General features: G+C 37.6%; 1 protein-coding gene across 2 annotated transcripts in view; it reads left to right on the forward strand.

Annotated features, from left to right (window-relative positions):
- The window catches only part of ZNF385D (zinc finger protein 385D), a 360213-nt gene that overhangs the window by 89030 nt on the left and 244760 nt on the right, over window positions 1-26423 (forward strand). For both annotated transcript variants that reach the window (XM_030933306.1, XM_030933313.1), the window contains exon 2: window positions 2663-2805. In XM_030933306.1, coding sequence (XP_030789166.1) covers window positions 2663-2805 — 143 coding nt within the window. The remainder of the gene's footprint in view (window positions 1-2662; window positions 2806-26423) is intronic.

Below are 26423 nucleotides of genomic sequence, written 5' to 3' on the forward strand. Positions count from 1 at the left end.
TTAAAATGAAACAATTGTAGAATATTTTCTTGCTAAATTGCATCCTTGTTATTATAAGCATGGAATTTTCTGCGGAAGCAAGATAAACAACTAAAGAGTTTATCAACATATTTTTTTTCTCTACATGATGTTATGTTGTTAACCTTTACCTAATTTCTGAAATCTTAGAATCAAACCAAGTGAATGTATATGAATATCCTTTGCAAAGAATGATGTGTGACACAAATGAAAGTAATTTAGGGCTGGGCATGGTGGCTCACACCTGTAATCCCAGCACTTTGGGAGGCCATGGTGGGTGGACTGCTTGAGCTCAGGAGTTTGAGACCAGCCTGGCACACATGGCAAAAACCCATCTCTACTAAAAATACAAAAACTAGGTGGGCATGGTGGCATGCGCCTGTAGTCCCAGCTACTCGGGAGGCTGAGATGAGAGGATCAGCTAAGCCCAGGAGGTTGAGGCTGCAGTGAGCCATAATGGTGCCACAGCACTCCAGCCTGGGCAATAGAGTGAGATCCTGTCTCAAAAACAACAACAACAAAAATAAAAGTAATTTAAAATTACTTCTTAAATTTCACCACATCACTGATTTCAACCAAAGCTTACTTTACTTCTGACTTTTTGTTTTTGAAACAGAGTCTTGCTCTGTTGCCCAGGCTGAAGTACAGTGGTGTGATCTTGGCTCACTGCAACCTCTGCCTCCTGGGTTCAAGTGATTCTTCTGCCTCAGCCTCCCAAGTAGCTGGGATTACAGGTGTGCATCCCACGTTTGGCTAATGTTTGTATTTTTAGTAAGGACAGAGTTTCTCCATGTTAGCCAGGCTGGTCTCAAACTCCTGACCTCAAGTGATCCATCTGCCTTGACCTCCCAAAGTGCTGGGATTACAGGCATGAGCCACCACATTCGCCCTTACTTCTGAGTTTTTTAAAGATGCACCATCTAAAAAGTTATTTTGGGTTTTAAACTTTTTATTAAAAGAGAAACTTTTAACAACACTAAACGCATGACAGGTCTATCACCAAAGTTTTATGGATGCCCTCTCTAAAAATGGTTACACACTCACACTCAATACACTACCAAGTGGACAATAAACTAAATTTATAGTGTGCTCTGGTGAATGTAGACTTGTTATATTTCGTTGTTATCTCTATTTGTTTTGACATCTGCCCTTTATTTAGTGCCTTGTACTACTTTGCAAATTAGTTTACTGGTTATAGACTTCAGTTATTGACTTCGCTATTGTTGGCCGTGCTATTATTATTTCAAGAAAGAAGGTAAGAGTGGGGGAAAATACGGTTTTTCTTAATTTGGCTCCAGCTGATTTTATACCTGGGAGCAGGAGAGCTGATGGTTCTTGTGTATGGTTAATTAAATCCTGTGCTGATGGCTTCTGTTATAGGTACTAAGTCATCCAGCTTGTTAGCAGATCCTCTGTGGCCCCATAGGGTTGGATTTATCATTGGGGAATCATTTTCAGAATGTTAATTTTGTGCTCAGGTAACTGATTGAGGGCAAGATGATGTCCTGTGTGCAGTTGGCCAGAGAGTTTGTTGTGAAATTTGTAAAGGCAATTTATACGAGGAGACTCACTCTACTTTGTTTTTAAAATTGAGATGGCAGGCAAGTGGCACAAGCATGTCTCCTAGAATTCTTTACTGTTAGACAGAAAAATATCCCATTGCATTTTGTTTTCCTAATGCTTGTTGGATTCTCACCAGCAGGTTTTTACAGTCTGTTGCTTGCCTCTCAGATTAGAAGAATGCTGGCATATTTTAACAGTTTCCTAGGATTCAAACAGCCTTTAATTAACAGCAAATTGATGTTTTGGAATGTTACCAAAATATGGGAGACTGAACACTAAAGATGGGTTTCCATCCTTCCAGCTCCTGAGTGTGGTGGAGTCCTATAACAGGGGGCAAAGGTATGTGCTCTCTTGCAAAAGGCTGGCTACTTACTGGCATGTAAAGGGGACGTCTTTGTTGGCATAATATTCCCACTGCCTGCTCAACTGTGGCCATCTAAATTCCACCTACTCATGACTGGGAGGAAGGCAGGGAGTTGTTGAATAATCAGAGCTGTAGGGGTGCTGAACAGTTCAGACATTGTAGCACTGGTTTTGCTGGTTTTTAATCCTCCAGTTGCTAGAGCAGTAAGGTACAGCTGCCTGAGTTTGAGGTTAAATTTCTTGTATGTGCCAGGTTCATGTCATCCTGCTGCCAGAGTTTTGGATGTGGTAGCAAAGAGCAGTTCTGTAAAATAATCACTCAGACTTAATGCATATTGTGAGTGGTTTCGTTTTCAAAGAGGGATGGTCGCATGATAAAGGGGTCTTCCCTTTGAATTCAGAGATCTTGGTTGCAAATTTGTGACTGACCCAATCTGGAGCTCTAGACAGGAAAATAAAGACAGGTTGGGGCATTTGAAATGTTGATGTTACTTACATAACCAGATAGTTATAATCAAAGGAAAATGGAGCAGTTCAACTAGCTCCCTCTGCCTAATGGCAAATTTGCTTACTGGCCAGTTCCCAGTTGAGGTCAATAGAGTCCATGTCTTGTTTTTTCCAGTGACCCACAAAGCTGGCCTTTTTGTCTCAAAAGCAACTTTGGTGTTTTTTTCCATGGTGGTGTCCCTGATTACTCCCTTTGCTCTGGTCTTCACAGGTGGTACATGCCAGAGTCCTGCTCTCCCGGCCCTTGTCCGTCCACCAGCCCCTCCTCTGCAACCATCGCTGGATATTAAACCATTTCTTCCCTTTCCTCTTGACACTGCAGCTGCAGTCAACCTGTTCCCCAATTTCAATGCGGTAAGTACCTGCCGAATTTGTCTTTGCCTGAGTGGAAGGTATTGGAAAACCTTAAAGGCCAGGGTTGATTTGGTCACTGCCTCCATTTTGCTATATTGTTCATTGCATGGTTTGTCTAGAACCCATAATGAAGTTAGTTGTTTGCCTGGTTAGGCAAAATCCCCAGAACCCTGCTCCTTCAAGGAAAATGAAAAGAGATTTGATGTGATTGGGTTGATCATGACTTGATGTCTCCCCTCTAGTGTCTTCTGGGCAAGAGCAACAAATCTATAGCTTTGTAGGCATACATCCAAATTGAAACAATGTATTTATTAGAGAGAACATTAGAATTTCAGTACATATTTAAAAAATTAAAAATGTGTTTCTTCTATCTACTTTAATTTCCAAATCTGTTACGTTTTTCTAACTTAATAAATAGGACCCTGACAATGACAGCAGTGATTATGTTTCAAGTATACAGCGCTTTCTTCCTGCCATTAACGCAAAACAACTCAGGGGTTCTGGTAGCAAGAGTTTTAGTGTGTGTTATTGTTGCCCAAATTAACTCTCATATTTCTTTGTTTCTTTGGGATTTGTCAATAGCCTGTCAGCACAGGTTCATTTACTTTCTTCCCTCTATTTTCACTTTTAAGATGTCTTTTTGTAAGTTGGCAGATGCATCATTTTCATCATCATGTGTTTCTTTTTCTGCAATCAGAGTATTCTTAGGATGAAAATTGAAATAAGGGTTGAAAAGGTTAGAAACAAGTAAGTGACATTTTTTTTTGAATATTATCTATTCAGCCTTCAGATAACAACAGTGGTTGTTACAAGGCAAGTCTGAGCTTGTCAATGACAGGACATGTCAGTGCAACCACAGCAGGAAGGATTAAGATGAGAGGTCACTAAATGTCCAGTGATCTAAATAATACAGCTTTCTCGTTGCAATATCTTGTCCCCATGATGGATTTAAAAAAATATATATTTGGCTCACAATTAAATAATTCTTCAGGAGACAGCAGTGGGTCTTATTTTTTTTAACAGTACTTTGTCACATGGACTTTGGACATGTCAATGAGTCAGTACAGTTATATGCTAGTCCTTGCTAAAAGGCAAGGGAGAATCAAAATGACCCCTTTGCTTTTTGTAGGGAGAGGAATTTTCAAAACCTTGTTTTGAAATTGATATTTCATAAATAAAGCAACATAAAGATCACCTTTACAAAATACAGGTTTCTAATTCTAGGTGTTTCATTAAGAGTAGAGGAAATCTGCTTAGCATCAAATTCCCTTGTTCCTAAATGACTACACTGAAGTCCTCTGGGTTCCCTTTCCCTGATTTCTTGCCTGCTCTTCTGTTAAGTGGTTTCCTGGCACAGCCTTGTGTCCCAGACACCCAGGGGATTACCCATCAAGGTGCTTTTTCTGGCCTCTGAGACCACTTGGCATCCCATCCCATGTCAGCTTAAGAGCATTTTAGGTAAAATTCCTGGAAGGCCATAAAAGGCTGGATTTAAAACTTTTGATTTGCCTCTTGGGAAATATTAATAACAAAGTGATTAATTTGATTGACAATGAATATCATTTAACATAAAACAAAGATGAGTGATGTGTTGAATTACATGACCCTGAGCAAATCTCTTTACGTTCTTTGCTGCTATTCCCTCATCTTTAAAATAAAAGATGTGGACCTGATAGTCTCTTCATTGGGAGGTTATACCATTCAGAGATTTGTAGGTTTTTTTCATGGGCAAAGGCAGCGTGGTGTGGTGGTCAAGCTGAACTCTGTAGCTACACTGACTAAGTTCAAATCTCAGAACTGCCTCTTACCATAGATATGACCTTGAATGGGTCACAAGACTCCCATGGGCCATCATGTCTTCATCCATATAATGGGACTAATAATATAATATGCCTTATCGGTCTGTGGTAAGGGTTGTGTGGGTTAAATCATTTAGAATGGGGCTTGGTATATAATAAGTGCTATCTGAGTGATAAGCAGCGTGCTCATAAGTAGCTTGTAAACCCTTCTGATTCTGAATGGACAGTTCCTTGGCTAACTGATTGCAAAAGTTTGACTTGATTCTTTTTCCTCTCTCATGGATTTTAACTTGTGTTGATGTTTATTCTACTTAAACCAAGAGGCCCTCTGTTGCTCCAACTATTGCTTTTTCCTTGGTTATTCCCTTCCAGTGCTGGTCAAGATATAGCCAGACAAGGATGAAGTCATTCTTTGCTTCCAACTGAAGTGAATTGTTGGAAAGCCCATAATAAGGTAGCTTTTGACTGAGAATTAGGGCATAGAACATCTTCTTCGGTAACAGTCTGAGTTCTTGATTTTGTAGCAGATGTGAATCACAATCCAAAAATTCAGTATGTATAAAACAATTTTTACGGCCATAAATTGACTTTATTTCTCATTCAAGAGAGCCCATTTCATCAGGCTGGAGAGAAATCTACTCTAATTTTGTTTCAGGATATGCTAAGGTTTCGGACTCTAATAATTATCTAACAGGTTATAAGGCTTTGGTGGGAGACTTCCTCTGGTCATCAAGTTATTTATCCACATAGGCATTCATGAGATGGTTAGCAACCGGCTATCATGGCCCTTTAGGCACCTGCCTCTCAGCTTGTTCTGTGCCATGCTTAGACACACAAACTTTGCAAGTCCATCAGCAGTCCCTCCTACCTAGATCCACAACACAGCTATCCCTTCTTTGACGATAAGTGATGAACTCTGCCACCCAACAACTTTTACCCATATGACCTTTATAAAGCAAAGTCCATGATGATCAGAGTCTGTCTGTCTGGTGATCAGAGACTATATTCTTCCCCTGATGATATGAATATGCAGTCATCTCTCTATTTGGGATAAAGTTGGCAGAAACATAAAGGAAAAATTTTTAATGTATGCTTATAAAATGTATAAAAATATAAGTGGATATCTCTGATTATTATCTTCCACAAGAGCATAAACCATGAGGTTTGGGTGTGAATCAGCAAGAATAATGAAACGTCTATAAAACTAAGCACAGTTAGGAGGGAAAGGAAACAGATATAGAATCAGAACTGAGTTATGGGTATAAAAGAAGACATTCAATGAGACTATCAGGATCCCTTAGTCTCCTCAAAGACAACTTCTAAGGAATCACAACAGAAGCTATTCTCTAGAAATGTATCCCTTGATGTTCTAGCAGCTTTTACACAAAAGAAAGCTTTCCTGGAATTCCTCACGTATTTCCCATCCTGCCCTTTAATCTCTCAAGACATTAGAGTTTCAGTGCTTAAAAATATTCTGATCCCAGTGATCCCGTTCTGAATTTATATTTCTTGAAACAGTCACAGGAGTAGATAGATGATGTTTAGGAAAGAAATATTAGAAAGGGGCTTGAGCTTAGTTCATTCAGACAACTGCTAGTTATTCAGCAATTATTCTCTAATTGTCTGGCATCATTATGTGCCAGAAACAGTGATAACAGATTATGTTATGACCTCTGCCATGAAAACAATTCAGTTTGTAAAGGTGAAGTTGACAAATAAGGAAATTTTTGTTAATAAAGTATGTTTACACAGAAAGATGTACAGCATACAATGTTAGCTTGAGTATAGGAGCGAATGGCTATATGGTTGTCTTAGTGAGGGCTGGGTGAAAAAAATAGAAACTATTCTAGGCATTTGAACAGGAAATAATTTAATATAAGGATTTAGGTGCATACAAAACCTTTGGGAGTATTCGACAAACAGGTCAGAGAAGACTGTTGCTAGCTCTCGTTTTTTTCTGTTCACTTTCATGGAGTCATGGAGTTGCAGACACAGGACACTCAGTAATCCAAGTTATTTCCATCCAAATTCTGTGAAATACTTCTCTTTAGTGGCATCTAATACACATCTAAGACACCTGTGGCCATATAAGCCTCAGGCTTCCAGTCTTTGGGATGTAAAGCAGTGGTGGCCCTGGTGCTGAGATGCTACCGATAGAAGGGAAAGCACTATGCAGAATCAGAAAAGCTGAATGTCTCTGTAACTGTGGACAAAGGCTAAATCTATCAGAGCCCCAGTGTCCTGTACAATAAAATAAAGAAATAATTTAAAAACCCAGATGCTTAGGTTTGATATCAGAGGTATAGCTGGCTTTTAAAATGCTAGAGATTGAAGGAGAATGGCTTGGGTCAGACTTTGGGATGTTGTTCAGAATGGAAGGTAATCATGAAAAAAAATAGCCACATTTTATGACAGTTTTCTCCTGGGGTCTCACCATTTCCTTTTATTCTTTATTTTTCTAACATATTTTCTTCATATTCTAACTCACAGTTGTGACAATAATAAACTTTTAGAATGTCGTTGAAAAAGTACTACTTTTGGAGAATGTGTTCATGAGGACTGACTGAGCATGATTCCATGCCCCCATCCCTATGGCTGTATATCTAGTTGGTATAAAGATTAAATGAGGAAAACTGACTTTCTGTGCCTGCAGATGCCAGATACTCAGTAAATATTTAGTTATTCTGCCTTCTAGGAGATGCACAAGGAAGAGTGAGGTCACATAGAAAGTAAAGAGGCAGAATAAAAGAGCAATAAAAGAGGATAACTATTTTGCTTTAGCTAGCTTTGGCTGATGGTTCTTTAACATTAAAAAATGTAAATTAGCATAGAAAATTTGACACTGTGCTGCTCCTCTGTATAATATGATTTTATCATGAAAGCAAGAAGAAAGAACAAAGAGAAGAGGGGGGAGGGAGGGAGATAAAGAGAGAAAGACAGAGAGAGAGAGAGAGAGAGAGAGAGAGAGAGATCAAGTCCTAGTAGCTGACTCCACTCTGGCTCTTCCTAGTTCTACAAAGGACCAACTGCTGGAAACTGGAGTATACTGTGAGGTTGGGTTTTGATCAACAAGTTGAGGCGTTTTATCCATTGGAGGACAGAAAAGTGAAATTTATATGATTTATAGCAGTGCTTCTGCTATGAAATCACAGGTAATCATGTTAAAAGTGCAGATTCTGAGTCAGAAGTTCTGAGGAGGGGCCTGAGATTTTGAACATATGTAGGCGGAGGGAGGGGAAGGCAGGAGAAAGAGGAAATACATTGAACAATTTTTACACTCCCAAACAGTGGGGTTTTTAAACATTTATTCAACAGATATTTATTGAATACCTACTATGTGCTAGGCCCTAAGGGTTCAGTAGTGAAACTAGCAAACTAAGTTCCTACAATTACGGAACTCACCTTCTGGTGTTTGTGTGGTGGGGTGTTGGGAAGAGGACAGATGGGGGAAATTTGAATTATCTATAGGTACAGGTGGATCTCAAGAATGATCCTTCTGTGGTTGTATTTTAGCTTCCAGAAATGCCATAAGCCTTCCTTGTATGACATTGTTCAGGACTCTGGTTACAGCAGCCATTTATTGAATGCTTACTACATGCCAGATATCACTTGCATTTCAACTGACTAAAGGCCAACATTTTTGTATGAAATTTTTAAAGTTTGTGTGTGTGTCATGATCTCAAAAATGTTGCTGAGGAAAATACATAAATACGTATTTCATGGCCAGGCACGGTGGCTCATGCCTGTAATCCCAGCACTTTTGGAGGCTGAGGCGGGTGGATCACGAGGTCAGGAGTTTGAGACCAGACTGGCCAACATGGTGAGACCCCATTTCTACTAAAAATACAAAAATTAGCTGGGCTTGGTGGCCCATGCCTGTAATCCCAGCTACTCGGGAGGCTAAGACAGGAGAATCACTTGAGCCCGGGAGGCTGAGGTTGCAGTGAGCCGAGATCGCGCCATTGCACTCCAGCCTGGGCAACAACAGTCAGACTCCGTCTCAAAAAAAAAAAAAGTATTTCATTTATTAATTCATTCAAGGATTTCTTCCTTTTACAAACTTTTGAGTCCTACTCAATAATTCTGTATATTGAAAAATGTGACTACTTAAAATAACTGCATTTAAAAGCACCTGTTAGAAACATAACATTAACAAATATAATGAAGAGTATGAGGAGGGAGAAGAGGTAATTTTTGACTGATTCACTTACTGGGCATTTATTAAGCACTGATAATGTGTCTGACTATAGTAGACACTAGAATTCTGATGGCAACAATAATGACACTGAGAAAGATGAAAGGAGAAAAAGCAGGACAGTGAGGAGGAGGAGAAAAAGACGAGGGAGGAGGAAAAGCAGAATGAGGAAGAATGGTTGTTTTACCTATGAAGCTGACACAGTTGATTAGTGCTCCTTTAAATATTCTCTTCTATCAGATACCAGAAAAACATTTAGATGTTAATAGGTTAAACAGTGTACTCTACACAGGCAGGTACTCTCTAGAGTTTGCTTCATTTGTTGAAAATGAGGTGTAGTAGTTAAATCATTCTATAAAGAAATATAATTAAATGCTCAAAGTTCTTTAAAAGTAAATGCTACCTGAGTTCAAAGGAAGGAAAGGTAACTTGGAGGTGGCCAAGGAAAGCTCTATTGTAAATGTTAAGGTTTGCTTTGGAATCTGAGATAAATACCATATGTATATTTTTTTATTGAGGTAACCATAGTATAGAACATGAAACATAGCAAAGACTCAACACAAATTTTTTGAATGAATGGAGTGGAATAGATAGATATATAGGTAGATAGGTAATAGATATAGATAAATAAAAAGACAGGAAAAACACATAACGGATAATTGATAGAAGAGAAACAGCCATAACATTTGTACCATAAGTAGTATAATTGATGGAAGTGTGCCAATACGAAAGAAAAATTCTAAGCACTCACTGTTTTATGCGTTAGATAACTGACATCTAACAGAAATTATTAATTTAATCACTTATTAGGAAAGAAAAGCAAGCATACACTCGAGTCATCTCCTTAATTTGCATCTGTAATTTTAAGTTGGCTTATGTGTTTGTTTACTGTGGTTAATAAAAGGACAGTGATGTAAAAATCCCAGTAGTTGCCCAAAGAATGCAGTTAAAAATCAATTCTTTATAGTATTCATCAACTGTTTTGTGTGAGTCCATAAGGGCTGTCACAGTGACAAAATATTGGTGAGCATTTTAGGACTCTAAGACAGCATTAAGTGTGCTTAACATATAGAGATTATTCTAGAACTTTAGCTTAAATGTACACTTATAATATTACAGATAAAAATACAGAACCCAAGACAGAAAATTTCAATTTCATGTTTCCATTATCTTTGGATATATACCCTTCAGGATCTTTGTTTCCTTCATCTTTAAAATGGAATTGGCAAGCTTCGTCTTCTTTCCTTTAAAAAATGATTCTTGAATAGTGCTCTCTTCTCTGGCTCGTATTTTATTACCTACTCCAGCTATGGAAATGCCTTCTATCTTTCAGCCAGTGATAAAAACAGTGGTAAGGCACACTGCCATTTGTTTTTTTCAATGATATATTAATTAAATTCAGTTTACACATTAATAACTGTTCTTACTAAGTTTATACAACTGCTGCTGTCACTAAAATAGGTGAGCAGCGAGGGTGAAACTTTGAGTAAGAAAAAGCCTGTCTTTCTTAGACACAAGTGGTAGGTGAGTGGAAACTTTTCAGGTGAAAAATGCCATCGTAAATACAGTATTGATTGCTAACTTCCTTGTCCTTTGAAGACAGATGTAGCAGGTTGCTCTCCTGCTCATTAACTGTGTCATTTTTGTATAACAGAAGCTTCTTAAGAAACATCTGCTTATGAAGTCTTCTTTCATTATATGTTTCACACTGAAGCAGATATCTAAGCATGTTTGCTGAGTCCTGTAGCTTTCTGCAAAATGGAAAGTTTGTCAAAGTCAGACGTACTTATTATAGTGACCTCGAAGCACAAAATGACTTCAATATACACTATTCAGACTTAGAAACCAAAGGTTAAACAAATGCATAATGCATGAATATTTTTCTTATTTAATCCTTGTTTACTCTTTGAATAGGTAGCACATTCTCCTGTGATTCAAAATCTAAAGAGAACGAAACAATTTCCTGACTGCTCTTAGTTCTCTCTTAAGTGGCAAGCAATGTGGTAAATGGCTTTTGTATCTAGCCTTCCAAAGATATTTGATTAATGCATGTATTAGTTGTTCTTCTCATTAAAGATCGAGGCATAATACACATTACACACACACACACACACACACACCTCTATATATTTATATATATAACATTATATATAGATATTCTTTATGTAGTCAGCCTAATCATAATGAGATGAGGCTTTGCAAGTAATATATTTGACCTGTTTCCTACTGTGACTTCCTTACTAACTGGGATTTTGGGTAAATAAAAGGACCAGAATAAGAAAATATTGATGTTTACAGCTCATTTTGTGATCGAGTAGCTCTTTTGGAGACCTCTACTCCACACTTGGACAAAGACATGTCAAAACGAAAGAACATTTTAGAGTTAATTTGTTTCTTCTAACATGCTTATTTTATACGTAAGCCTAGACTTATTGAGTGATGTCCAGTTTCATGGCCAGCAAGTGGCAAAACTAAGAGAAAACTGGTACTCCTGACTTCTACCTGCTCGTGGAGATGCTAAACATTGAATAATTGTGTCCTTCAAATTTTCATATGTTGAAGTCATTAGTCCTAGTGAATTAGAACGTTATCTTAATTGGAAATAGGGTCATTGAAGATGTAATTAGTTCAGATTAGGTCATTACAGTTGGCTCTAATTCATTCTGACTGGTGTCCTTATAAAAAGGGAAAATTTCCACACAGAGACTTGCACTGAAGGAAAATAACGTGAAGAGATTCAGGGAGACTGCCGTCTACAACCAAGGAGAGAGACATGGAACAGATCCTTCCCTAACACTCTTCAGAAGAAACCAACCCTGCTGACAGCTTGATCTTGGACTTCCAGAGCTGTGAGACAATAAATGTGTGTTGTTGAAACCACCCACTCTATGGTATTATGATGACAACCCTAACAGGAAAAGGATATTAAGAGCCATCTGATCTGCCTACCCACACTTGCTAGAATCTCTTCTGCAATATTCCTGACAACTGGTAATCCAGCTTCCTACCTGACTACATCCAGTGAAAGTAGATAACCCTACATGTGAGGTAAGAGACTACCTCGTGGGTCATCTACATACAGTTGTAAGAAAGTTCTCTATTTGGAGCTAGTTTAGCACTCCCACCCTGTAACTCTTACGAACCAAAGAAGTAAACACATGATATACGGCCTTTTTTAATAGGAAAAAAGAAAATGTATTGATCATCAACTGACAAAGACTGTAGGGAAAACATTTTTGTACCCATTATTTTTAAAATCTAATTTCATAAGAGACTTGCATATTACAGGTTATTATCTAAAAGATATAGATAAGGAAACTGAACTGAGAGAGAAAATTATTTTCCCCAAATCATACAAATGGTAAATAACTGAATCATGGCTAGATTTCAGATTCCTTGATCCAAGTCCAGCACAATTTGTTTTCAACATAGCTAGATTACCTCTTGTCTGCAAATGGTTGTAATTTTTAAAATCAGTCATATGAGCCTTGGTATACTTTAATAGCTAATTAACTAAGAATTTGGTATACCTCAAGGGACTTCACTGAGAAAGCAAAGTATTTCCTGAACAAAAGTCTGGCTGTGATTGAATGACTATAAAAAAGAGTGTCTAGGACATCAGTGGACAGTAAAGATGCTGTCTAATGTCACCGACACACATATTTATGCTGTATATGGCAATTGTTGTCAGGGGAATAAATAACTTTAAATGGTAATAAATTTAAACAACATTGCTATCTCAGTAACAATTCAGGCTTTTTAAAACTCAATATTCTTTTGTACTATAGGACATACATTAGAAAAAGCAACAACACTAAACTTTGAATCTAGAAGATTTGAGTTCTATGTTTAATACTTTATCTACAGCCTAAGGCAAAAATGTGGAGTCTGCATTTTCTCATCTGTGAAACTAGAATAATCACATTGACTTTCTAGGAGTGAGTAAAGGTGTTGAAGCTTAGGAGAAACACAGAAATTGCAGGCATTGAGGAAGCCTATTGAACTAGAGTCTCTGCTGTTGAAACCTTAATAAGCATTTTTTTTTTTTTTTTTTGCACTTCCCCGAGGTGATTTCTTTGCCCTTTCAGTGTTGAGAGTCACTGTGTTCTACCCCATGGCCAAAATTAGTGGGAAAATCCATTTTCACAGCTAAGTACAGATGAAAGAATAACTTTCTCAGACTATCACTTGAGTAAAGTTGCCTCTTCCACATCTCCCTCCCGCCAACACAAATGTAAAGAACAATTACTCTTAGTCAAAGGAATGAGAACATTTTGCCAGGAAGTATATTTGTTTCATGACTCAGTACTGCTCAAAGTATGGTACACAGACCCATACCGATCTGAGAACTGTTTACGGGTGATAAGTATGGAAATTGAGAGTGAGCATTTAGAAGTATTTATAGCAACTTAACAGAGTAGTTTTACATCTGTGAAAACCAATCAAGAATTATGGCTATATTTGGTAAGTCTATTTCATTTTATTTTTTCTGATAACTCATTTTTATTTTATTTTATAAAAGTATTGATCTGTGACCGATGGGGGTAGTGCTGGTCCTTCAGCAAAGATTGTTGAGAAACACTGCTCTGTTATATGTTTAGGATTTCATGGTTCCATCTACCTGTAGAAAAAGAAGGGGAGTTTGAAGCAGTTATTTAAGTAATGCATGTAACATATGGTTGAGAGCCACAAGTACATTGTTACTCAAATTCCTTTAGCTCTGTGTAATTTCTCTTATCCTGAAGAGGTGTGCCAGTGTCAGATGGTTCTCTCTGAAGCTCATAAATCAAGACAGTAGTAGAGTAAAAGTAAGAAAACTTGCATTTTGCCTTTCTTTGAAGCATAACCTCTTATTCCACATTTTATCTAGAGTTGGGGCAAATATTAAAATGATAAAATTAGTGGTTAATTCTTGGACTTCTTTCCCTGAACATTCTAAAATGAAATTTATTTCAAGGACCTGTCAAAGAATTGTAAGGGACTAAAATAAAAAATAGGTATTTTAAGTGACTATATATAGGGATAAGAAACCTTATTTTTAAATTTCTGTATTCAAGTTATTTTTTTAATGGAAGGTAAGAAAAATGACAATGCAGTTATACAATAGATTGGGGCATTTTAAAGCAGTTTCTTCAAAGAAATCACATAGAAAAATAATCAGTTTTATCAAAACATCTGTATGCTCTTTAGAACATCTGTGCATATGTACCATGTTAATGTTTCTGTGACTTTTACCATATACTATGTTGCAAAGCAACAGTTTTTGCCTTCCTAAAACCTGTGATATAAAAGAGATAACCAGTGTTTCCTGCCACTTCCTAACATATATAGGATTTATGTACTCAGATAGATGGAGCTTTTGGAGCTCTATAAAGAAAATGCCCTTTTTTTTCCAGATAATCCTACTTGTGTTTCTTAGGTAAAAAAAATTCATTAAATACATACTTGATTTTTAGAATCACCTTAATTAGTTATGCTACCTATGAGAAACTATTGACAGAATCTGGTTTTAAGAGCCTTGTTTGGAATGAGGCAGATAAATAATTATTTTGAGCTTCAAGTTTGTTTTTAATTTTACTTACTTAAAATCATAGTGAAACTTTAATAATTTTGGAGAGAAAAAACATACATATATTGTATATAGATACACCTGTGTATATGTATACATATGTTTATGCATGCATGTATGCAAGCTTCTTACTGTGGTTCATGGTTTAAAATACTGAGTGCAGGTAGGTAGAAAAACTCTTGCATATGTGTATAAGGAGACTTGGTTCAAAAATATTCATTTTTGTTTTTAGTAGCAAAAAAAGAACAATATAAATATTAGTGGGAAATTGATATACTTCATTTATACATATATACACATATATACACTCTATATATACATATTAAGATCTAATTATAAAATATATCTTAAGAGACAATTGGAATGAAAGAATTGTTTTCACATGGAAATATCACAAAAGCTCAATGCTGCTGGGTTAAGAAACATCAATTGCAAAATATAATAGAATTATGGAATATATGTGTATGTGTGTGTATTTTTAAATCACATGCCAATGAGAAAGAGGAAGCAGGAGAGACAGAGGGAGGCTGAAATTAATTTACAATACATGACAACATAGACTGGGAGACCACATAAGTCCTTATTTGCAGGTGGTTCTGAGGAGTGAGTGACAATGGAATTGGTAAGGAAAACAAAGGAAACTTCCAGATCTCTGTAATGTTCAAGTTTTGTTATTTTAAAAAAAAGAAATATCTGAACAAAAATGAAGACATGTTAATACTTAGGTGATCAGTACATTGTTATTTAGTATATCATCTGCATAGCTTTTGTATTTTAGAAAGCTTTTCAAATTTTATAAGCAGCAAATACCTTCAGCAAAATATTAATACTTTATTGCAATATTTGCCACCTATAATATATCATTAGTTTGGGATCCAGCCAATATAAACACTTAAATGTGACAGCTTCAGACACTTGTTTCTATTATCTGACATGACATGAGAGGTATATCTAACATGCCCCAGGTCTGTGGTCTTTATGTTACAGTTATAATTTGGCTTGTTCAAAAGCCTTATAGTAGAACGATGTAACATCCAGGTAGAAAGGTTGATGCATTGATTCTTGTAACTTTCTACTATGTAGAAGTGACTGAAAAGTCTATTGGAAAATGTATTTATGAAGCTTGGCAACCTACTCCTAAAATTCAATTTAGATTTACTTATTAAAGATGTTATAATTTAAACACTTATACATTCAATGAAGGTAAAAGAGATTAGTAAAATTTCTAGTTTTTATTCATTGCTGCTTATATTAGTATGAATTGTAATGGAATCTGATTGAGATGATGTTCTAACTTGCATCAAGTTACAGAGTAGGGATGGTATTTTAGAGTCTTGAACAAGTTAACATTACCCTTCTAGCACTGCCCGTTAATTATTTCTCAGAAGTGGTCAATTTTATTTACACTTTCTTAAAAGAAGTTGATCTAGCTTGCAAAATTTAAAATGTCAATTTGATGCTTAATTTTTTGTAGAAAGGTCTATTTTTCAAGAAATTGCTATAGTTTTTAGATAAGCACTGGGCTCTGAGTATTAGGAAGATTTTACTTTTAGAAGCAAGGGTCATTAATCCCACTATATCTGTCATAGAACTCCTGAATGAGATTAAGAAGTTCAATTTATACAAAATAGGGGGCGGAGCAAGATGGCCGAATAGGAACAGCTCCAGTCTCCAACTCCCAGCGCGAGCGACACAGAAGACCGGTGATTTCTGCATTTTCAACTGAGGTACTGGGGTCATCTCACTAGGGAGTACCAGACAATCAGTGCTGGTCAGCTGCTGCAGCCCAACCAGCGAGAGCTGAAGCAGGGTGAGGCATCGCCTCACCTGGGAAGCGCAAGGGGGAATGGAATCCCTTTTCCTAGCCAGGGGAACTGAGACACACAACACCTGGAATATCGGGTAACTCCCACCCCAATACTGCACTTGAAGCAAACGGGCACACCAGGAGAATATATCCCACACCTGGCCGGGAGGGTCCCACGCCCACGGAGCCTCCCTCATTGCTAACACAGCAGTCTGCGATCTAACCGCAAGGCAGCAGCGAGGCTGGGGGAGGGGCACTCGCCATTGCTGAGGCTTAAGTAGGTAAACAGAGCAGCTGGGAAGCTCGAACTGGGTGGAGCTCACAGCAGCTCAAGGAAACCTGCCTGTCTCTGTAGACTCCACCTCTGGGGACAGGGCACAGCTAAACAACAACAACAAAAAAGCAGCAGAACCTCTGCAGACGCAGACGACTCTGTCTGACAGCTTTGAAGAGAGCAGTGGATCTCCCAACAGGGAGGTTGAGATCTGAGAAGGGACAGACTGCCTGCTCAAGTGGGTCCCTGACCCCTGAGTAGCCTAACTGGGAGACATCCCCCACTAGGGGCAGTCTGACACCCCACATCTCAGAGGGTGGAGTACACCCCTGAGAGGAAGCTTTCAAAGTAAGAATCAGACAGGTACACTTGCTGTTCAGCAATATTATATCTTCTGCAACCTCTGCTGCTGATACCCAGGCAAACAGGGTCTGGAGTGGACCTCAAGCAATCTCCAACAGACCTCAAGCAATCTCCAACAGACCTACAACAGCCCTGACTGTCAGAAGGAAAACTATCAAACAGGAAGGATACCTATACGAAAACCCCATCAGTAAATCACCATCATCAGAGACCAGAGACAAATAAAACCACAAAGATGGGGAAAAAGCAGGGCAGAAAAGCTGGAAATTCAAAAAATAAGAGCGCATCTCCCCCTGCAAAGGAGCGCAGCCCATTGCCAGCAACGGATCAAAGCTGGTCAGAGAATGACTTTGACGAGATGAGAGAAGAAGGCTTCAGTCCATCAAACTTCTCAGAGCTAAAGGAGGAATTACGTACCCAGCGCAAAGAAACTAAAAATCTTGAAAAAAGAGTGGAAGAATTGACAGCTAGACTAATTAATGCAGAGAAGGTCATAAACGAAATAACAGAGATGAAAACCATGACACGAGAAATACGTGACAAATGCACAAGCTTCAGTAACCGACTCGATCAACTGGAAGAAAGAGTATCAACGATTGAGGATCAAATGAATGAAATGAAGCGAGAAGAGAAACCAAAAGAAAAAAGAAGAAAAAGAAATGAACAAAGCCTGCAAGAAGTATGGGATTATGTAAAAAGACCAAATCTACGTCTGATTGGGGTGCCTGAAAGTGAGGGGGAAAATGGAACCAAGTTGGAAAACACTCTTCAGGATATCATCCAGGAGAACTTCCCCAACCTAGTAGGGCAGGCCAACATTCAAATTCAGGACATACAGAGAACACCACAAAGATACTCCTCGAGAAGAGCAACTCCAAGACACATAATTGCCAGATTCACCAAAGTTGAAATGAAGGAAAAAATCTTAAGGGCAGCCAGAGAGAAAGGTCGGGTTACCCACAAAGGGAAGCCCATCAGACTAACAGCAGATCTCTCGGCAGAAACTCTACAAACCGGAAGAGAGTGGGGGCCAATATTCAACGTTCTTAAAGGAAAGAATTTTCAACCCAGAATTTCATATCCAGCCAAACTAAGTTTCATCAGTGAAGGAAAAATAAAATCCTTTACAGATAAGCAAATGCTTAGAGATTTTGTCACCACCAGGCCTGCCTTACAAGATACCCTGAAGGAAGCCCTAAACATGGAAAGGAACAACCGGTACCAGCCATTGCAAAAACATGCTAAAATGTAAAGACCATCGAGGCTAGGAAGAAACTGCATCAACTAACGAGTAAAATAACCAGTTAATATCATAATGGCAGGATCAAGTTCACACATGTCAATATTAACCTTAAATGCAAATGGACTAAATGCTCCAATTAAAAGACACAGACTGGCAAACTGGATAAAGAGTCAAGACCCATCAGTCTGCTGTATTCAGGAGACCCATCTCACAGGCAGAGACATACATAGGCTCAAAACAAAGGGGTGGAGGAAGATCTACCAAGCAAATGGAGAACAAAAAAAAGTAGGGGTTGCAATCCTAGTCTCTGATAAAACAGACTTTAAACCATCAAAGATCAAAAGAGACAAAGAAGGACATTACATAATGGTAAAGGGATCAATTCAACAGGAAGAGCTAACTAACCTAAATATATAGGCACCCAATACAGGAGCACCCAGATTCATAAAGCAAGTCCTTGGAGACTTAAAAAGAGACTTAGACTCCCATGCAATAATCATGGGAGACTTCAACACTCCACTGTCAACATTAGACAGATCAACGAGACAGAAAGATAACAAGGATATCCAGGAATTGAACTCATCTCTGCACCAAGCGGACCTAATAGACATCTATAGAACTCTCCAACCCAAATCAACAGAATATACATTCTTCTCAGCACCACATCGCACTTATTCCAAAATTGACCACATAATTGGAAGTAAAGCACTCCTCAGCAAATGTAAAAGAACAGAAATGATAACAAACTGTCTCTCAGACCACAGTGCAATCAAACTAGAACTCAGGACTAAGAAACTCAATCAACCGTTCAACTACATGGAAACTGAACAACCTGCTCCTGAACAACTACTGGGTACATAACGAAATGAAGGCAGAAATAAAGATGTTCTTTGAAACCAATGAGAACAAAGATACAACATACCAGAATCTCTGGGACACATTTAAAGCAGTGTGTGAGGGAAATTTATAGCACTAAATGCCCACAAGAGAAAGCAGGAAGGATCTAAAATTGACACTCTAACATCACAATTAAAAGAACTAGAGTGGCAAGAGCAAACACATTCAAAAGCTAGCAGAAGGCAAGAAATAACTAAGATCAGAGCAGAACTGAAGGAGATAGAGACACAAAAAACCCTCCAAAAAATCAATGAATCCAGGAGTTGGTTTTTTGAAAAGATCAACAAAATTGACAGACCACTAGCAAGACTAACAAAGAAGAAAAGAGAGAAGAATCAAATAGACGCAATAAAAAATGATAAAGGGGATATCACCACCGACCCCACAGAAATACAAACTACCATCAGAGAATACTATAAACACCTCTACACAAATCAACTAGAAAATCTAGAAGAAATGGATAATTTCCTGGACACTTACACACTTCCAAGACTAAACCAGGAAGAAGTTGAATCCTTGAATAGACCAATAGCAGGCTCTGAAATTGAGGCAATAATTAATAGCCTACCAACCAAAAAAAGTCCAGGACCAGATGGATTCACAGCTGAATTCTACCAGAGGTACAAGGAGGAGCTGGTACCATTGCTTCTGAAACTATTCCAATCAATAGAAAAAGAGGGAATCCTCCCTAACTCATTTTATGAGGCCATCATCCTGATACCAAAGCCTGGCAGAGACACAACAAAAAAAGAGAATTTTAGACCAATATCCCTGATGAACATCGATGCAAAAATCCTCAATAACATACTGGCAAACCGAATTCAGCAGCACATCAAAACGCTTATCCACCATGATCAAGTGGGCTTCATCCCTGGGATGCAAGGCTGGTTCAACATTTGCAAATCAATAAACGTAATCCAGCATATAAACAGAACCAAAGACAAGAACCACATGATTATCTCAATAGATGCAGAAAAGGCTTTTGACAAAATTCAACAGCCCTTCATGCTAAAAACGCTCAATAAATTCGGTATTGATGGAACGTACCTCAAAATAATAAGAGCTATTTATGACAAACCCACAGCTAATATCATTCTGAATGGGCAAAAACTGGAAAAATTCCCTTTGAAAACTGGCACAAGACAGGGATGCCCTCTCTCACCACTCCTATTCAACATAGTCTTGGAAGTTCTGGCTAGGGCAATCAGGCAAGAGAAAGAAATCAAGGGTATTCAGTTAGAAAAAGAAGAAGTCAAATTGTCCCTGTTTGCAGATGACATGATTGTATATTTAGAAAACCCCATTGTCTCAGCCCAAAATCTCCTTAAGCTGATAAGCAACTTCAGCAAAGTCTCAGGATACAAAATTAATGTGCAAATATCACAAGCATTCTTATACACCAGTAACAGACAAACAGAGAGCCAAATCTTGAATGAACTTCCATTCACAATTGCTTCAAAGAGAATAAAATACCTAGGAATCCAACTTACAAGGGATGTCAAGGACCTCTTCAAGGAGAACTACAAACCACTGCTCAGTGAAATAAAAGAGGACACTAACAAATGGAAGAACATACCATGCTCATGGATAGGAAGAATCAATATCGTGAAAATGGCCATACTGCCCAAGGTTATTTATAGATTCAATGCCATCCCCATCAAGCTACCAATGAGTTTCTTCACAGAATTGGAAAAAACGGCTTTAAAGTTCATATGGAACCAAAAAAGAGCCCGCATTGCCAAGACAATCCTAAGTCAAAAGGACAAAGCTGGAGGCATCACGCTACCTGACTTCAAACTATACTACAAGGCTACAGTAACCAAAACAGCATGATACTGGTACCAAAACAGAGCTATAGACCAATGGAACAGAACAGAGTTCTCAGAAATAATACCACACATCAACAGCCATCTGATCTTTGACAAACCTGAGAGAAACAAGAAATGGGGAAAGGATTCCCTATTTAATAAATGGTGCTGGGAAAATTGGCTAGCCATAAGTAGAAAGCTGAAACTGGATCCTTTCCTTACTCCTTATACGAAGATTAATTCAAGATGGATTAGAGACTTAAATGTTAGACCTAATACCATAAAAACCCTAGAAGAAAACCTAGGTAGTACCATTCAGGACATAGGCATGGGCAAGGACTTCATGTCTAAAACACCAAAAGCAACGGCAGCAAAAGCCAAAATTGACAAATGGGATCTAATTAAACTAAAGAGCTTCTGCACAGCAAAAGAAACTACCATCAGAGTGAACAGGCAACCTACAGAATGGGAGAAAATTTTTGCAATCTACTCATCTGACAAAGGGCTAATATCCAGAATCTACAAAGAACTCAAACAAATTTACAAGAAAAAAACAAACAACCCCATCAAAAAGTGGACAAAGGATATGAACAGACACTTCTCAAAAGAAGACATTCATACAGCCAACAGACACATGAAAAAATGCTCATCATCACTCGCCATCAGAGAAATGCAAATCAAAACCACAATGAGATACCATCTCACACCAGTTAGAATGGCAATCATTAAAAAGTCAGGAAACAACAGGTGTTGGAGAGGATGTGGAGAAATAGGAACACTTTTACACTGTTGGTGGGATTGTAAACTAGTTCAACCATTATGGAAAACAGTATGGCAATTCCTCAAGGATCTAGAGCTAGATGTACCATATGACCCAGCCATCCCACAACTGGGTATATACCCAAAGGATTATAAATCATGCTGCCATAAAGACACATGCACATGTATGTTTACTGCGGCACTATTCACAATAGCAAAGACTTGGAATCAACCCAAATGTCCATCTGTGACAGACTGGATTAAGAAAATGTGGCACATATACACCATGGAATACTATGCAGCCATAAAAAAGGATGAGTTTGCGTCCTTTGTAGGGACATGGATGCAGCTGGAAACCATCATTCTTAGCAAACTATCACAAGAACAGAAAACCAAACACCGCATGTTCTCACTCATAGGTGGGAACTGAACAATGAGATCACTTGGACTCAGGAAGGGGAATATCACACACTGCGGCCTACCATGGGGAGGGGGGAGGAGGGAGGGATTGCATTGGGGAGTTATACATGATATAAATGATGAATTGATGGGTGCTGACGAGTTGATTGGTGCAGCACACCAACATGGCACAAGTATACATATGTAACAAACCTGCATGTTATGCTCATGTACCCTAGAACTTAAAGTATAATAAAAAATAAATTAAAAAAAAAGAAGTTCAATTTAAATTTTAAGTTGGCAGAACAGACTTGTCTATACATTTAACTTGCTATATAAATGGCATTATTCTAATAGTTTTCACAATGACTTCGAGAAACCATTCTCCACTACCGTCACTACCAAAAAGAAAAAAAAGAGAAAGAAAAAAAAATTCCAGATTGCTGTGCCTACTAGCCAAAATGGAACCATTGTTTCCACACAATATAATTTACTGATGACAGACATACTATATGATAGATCTGATGTATATGTTCAATATTAGCGCAATGAAAATAATTAAAATAACCTGGTTCAGAACATAAATGAGATAATATTTTATATGCTCTTAGCCTTAGAGTTTTTCTTCACTTTTTTTTTTTTTTTTTTTGAGACGGAGTCTTGCTCTGTCGCCCAGGGTGGGGTGCATTGGCGTGATCTCAGCTCACTGCAAGCTCCGCCTCCCGGGTTCATGCCGTTCTCCTGCCTCAGCCTTCCGAGTAGCTGGGACTACAGGCGCCCGCCACCACCCCGGCTAATTTTTTTTTGTATTTTTAGTAGAGATGGGGTTTCACCGTGTTAGCCAGGATGGTCTCGATCTCCTGACCTCGTGATCCACCCGCCTCGGCCTCCCAAAGTGCTGGGATTACAGGCGTGAGCCACCGCGCCTGGCCCTTTTTCTTTTTTTAAGACTTCAAATTGTTAAGATAATTGCAAGGTCCTGAAAATCATATTTGTGGCAAAAATAAAAGCTAACATACGCCTTGAAAAGGAAAACAATCCATATCAACAACAGCAAAAAAACTTCCAATCAGTTAACTCTTCGTTTAGGTGTTGCTTAATAACTTCCACTCTGTTTAAGGTCAAATACACTGGTCTCAGAAACTGTTAGTCCAAAATCATGAGGAAAATCTCAATGCCTGTGTTAAACTCATTGATTTCTAACTTCATTGGAAAGTGTTGAGAATCTGTGAGAGGTGAGCATGTAGAACTGGAGAGCTCACGTTACTCTCAGAATTCCTTTGAAAACATGATACATTATATATGTTATTTTAAATTGCATATCGTTTGCTGATGCCTATGAGCTCTTCAGAGGATTTTTTAGAAATTTGTTTTAAAAAATAAATAAATGTTTAAAATGTCTTTCTTTAAAATAAATTTAAAGAAATTCTTGGCTAATAAAAAATAAATGGATGTAGATATTGCTTTCTCATCTATGTATCATGTTGCCTATATTTAACTGCTTTAGATGGTCTTTACAGTAATTGTCAGGGAGAGAGGAAATTAGCTTTACTTTTATTAGAGCCAAGTAAACTAAAAGAGAAATTTGAAGAAAAAAATACTCACTACAGGAGCAAAGAGAAATATTCCAAATTGAGTTTTGGCTCCTGAAATTATTTTGGAGATTTAAAGTTGACAAACAGATGAACTGTGTTTATATTTAATATGCAATTCTGTAGTTTCATGGAAATGTTTTATTACATATGTAATTCCTCATATTCTGCTTTTCCTCTGGTCACCTTTTCCATATCTTCAGTTTTTGAAATACTGGGATTCCAGGATACCTGCCTTCCTTTCACATCTTTGGATCTTCCTGCCATCTTTAATGTTTGTAATTTTTTTTCTATATTCACTATTTGTTTCCATTTCTAGTTATTGATCTGCTTCAATAGAAGCTATTGTCTTTCTTCCTTGCATGTGTTAGGTGGTCTGCAACCATGATATTGAACTGACACTGGCAAATCATAAATGTGTATGGAATGTTGTGGAATAAATGAAGACTAAAGCTTATAATTTACAAAGAGACAGGCAAAAGAAACCAACACATTTTAAATAATTTAAGTAGTAAATTCAGTACTACCAATTTGACAGACTGATTCTCTTTAGTGAACTGGCTTTTATTTGGACAAAGTTGAAGAATTGGAAAAAAATTAAATTCTAGCCTATCCTTTTGTTTTTTTAGCTGACTTGCATTTATGGTAAAATAATTATAATAAGTTTTGCATTCAATATAAATTAATTAAATTTGGTGCTTTGAGCTATTTAAAACTTTCAATGAAAGAGACTGAAGCTTTAAATAACTTCTGCTTCTAAAGAGTTGCTTTGCCAGGATTTCTTCCTGTATAAATTAAAACTTTTATAAAATGGCTTTCTTTCATTATATTCTTAGTGTCACTCTTGGTAAGATTCTTAATGTGGCTGGACAAACTTTTCTGGGCAAAATTTAGCAAGTTTCCATGATGTCATCCCGCTAAATAGTTCCTGGGGACATGAATCTATGATGACTCCCCTCTTAATCCTCCAAGAGTACAGGGTGTCCATGTTATCTCAGAAACATCAGTGTGGACCCTTTTTCTTCTAAAACATCATCCTTATTTGCTTTCCAGCCTTGTATTGCCCATAGTTAAGTAGCATATATGCACATACTTTTAAGTTATAAATAATTATATAATGTCATATATGCTATTATTATTCATATTATTGTCATAGTGTAGAACAGTGCTTCTGAATGTCAGTATGCAATTAAATCAGATTATGTACCTCTAAAAAAGCCACATGTAAAGCTGACGATGCCTGTCCACAGACTACATATTGAGTATCATGATGGTAGTGCTTATGACCATGGGTTTTGGAATCACAGAGTCCTAGGTTTGTATTGTAGATTTACCACTTACTAGATATATAATGTTGGGAAAGTTACTTGGTCTCCCTGTGCCTCAGTTTTCTCACATGTAAAATGGAGATAATACTACTATGGCTAGAAAGATTCCAAAGTGGGGAAAATACTACTAAGTGCCTCTCGGGTTGTATGTGGACTAAATGAACTATCACTCCATATCTTGTTTGTTGGAACATACCTAGCCTTAGTAATACTGTACTTGTCTTGGGTAGTTGTGAGGGTGGCAATGATGACTGCTCTTTTCTTGTTTCTTAGTAGAGGCTTTCCAATTCTATTCCAATTAACACTCTTCAAATTTGTTGAATTCCTATTATGGGATATTTTAAGCAACTAATCATAAGAGATTCTTATAGAATCATACAGAGATTTTAGTTGGCAATTGTTCCTTTTTCCAGTTGTTATCAATGTTTATAAAAACTAAAACTACAGAGAAGATTGTGATTCTCCCATCTTTCTTCCCATCTTGATTTGTGCAAGAAACAATTTGCACAGCAGTTCTGTAAGAACTGTCTACATGTCCTACCACTCTATACGACCTGTATTATCACTTTTTACACTGCTATAAAGAAATACCTGAGACTGGGTAACATATAAAGACAAGAGGTTTAATTGACTCTCAGTTCCACATGGCTGGGGGAGGCCTCAGGAAACCCACAATCATGGCGGAAGGTGAAGGGGAAGCAAAGATCTTCTTTACATGGCAGCAGGAGAGAGAAGAGCAAGCAGGCGAAATGTGAGGTGCTTATACAATCATCAGATCTCATGAGAACTCACTATCACAAGAACAGTATGGGGGAATCCGCCCTTCATGATCCAATCACCTCCCACTGGGTCTCTCCCTTGCCACGTGTGGATTATTGGGATGACAATTCGAGATGAGATTTGCAGGGGGGACACAGCCAAACCATATTAGCCCTAGCCCAAGCCTTTCTGGAATCCCACTCTCCCTCAGGTTGTTCTTTGCATGCAAAACATCCTCATAAAGGAGATTAAATGAGGTGTTCTCTAGATTTGTCAAGTCTTAATGAGAAAAACTGCTTTAAAATAAATTTTAATAAAGCATCTTAAGTAATATTTTAATCGGTTGAAGTGTATACCATTTTTCTTAATAGTATTCATATGAAAAAAGATCAATGATTATTTTATTCTGCTAAGCCTATAAAACTGGTAATGGATGACATATAATATTATAGCACATAAAATCTACAGTTAAATGTAGGCAGTTGTTAACCTGTTTTTTAAAGCTACATTTAAAATGAAAAGTGATGTGCTTTAAGAAATTATTTGATTATACCAGTCAGGAATATAAAGGGAGAAACATATTTTACCACTACAATTAATTCTGTGGGTAAAATAAACAGACAGTGAAAGTAGAATGAAATCATTATTTTCGGGATTCAGCTCTGGAATCAGTATTACATAATTCGCTATATTACTGCAGATTCTTCAGATGTAAGTGCTCTTGAAAAATAAGCATGGGTTTGTTGTGTTAATTGTAATATGTAAATGGAAGGAAGGTAGGAGACAGGGAGAGTGAGAAAGAAGCAAGGAAAGAAAAAGGCAGAGA

The sequence above is a fragment of the Rhinopithecus roxellana genome, chromosome 1 (genome assembly GCF_007565055.1).
Source record: "Rhinopithecus roxellana isolate Shanxi Qingling chromosome 1, ASM756505v1, whole genome shotgun sequence".
In the NCBI taxonomy this organism is placed as follows: Eukaryota; Metazoa; Chordata; class Mammalia; order Primates; family Cercopithecidae; genus Rhinopithecus; species Rhinopithecus roxellana.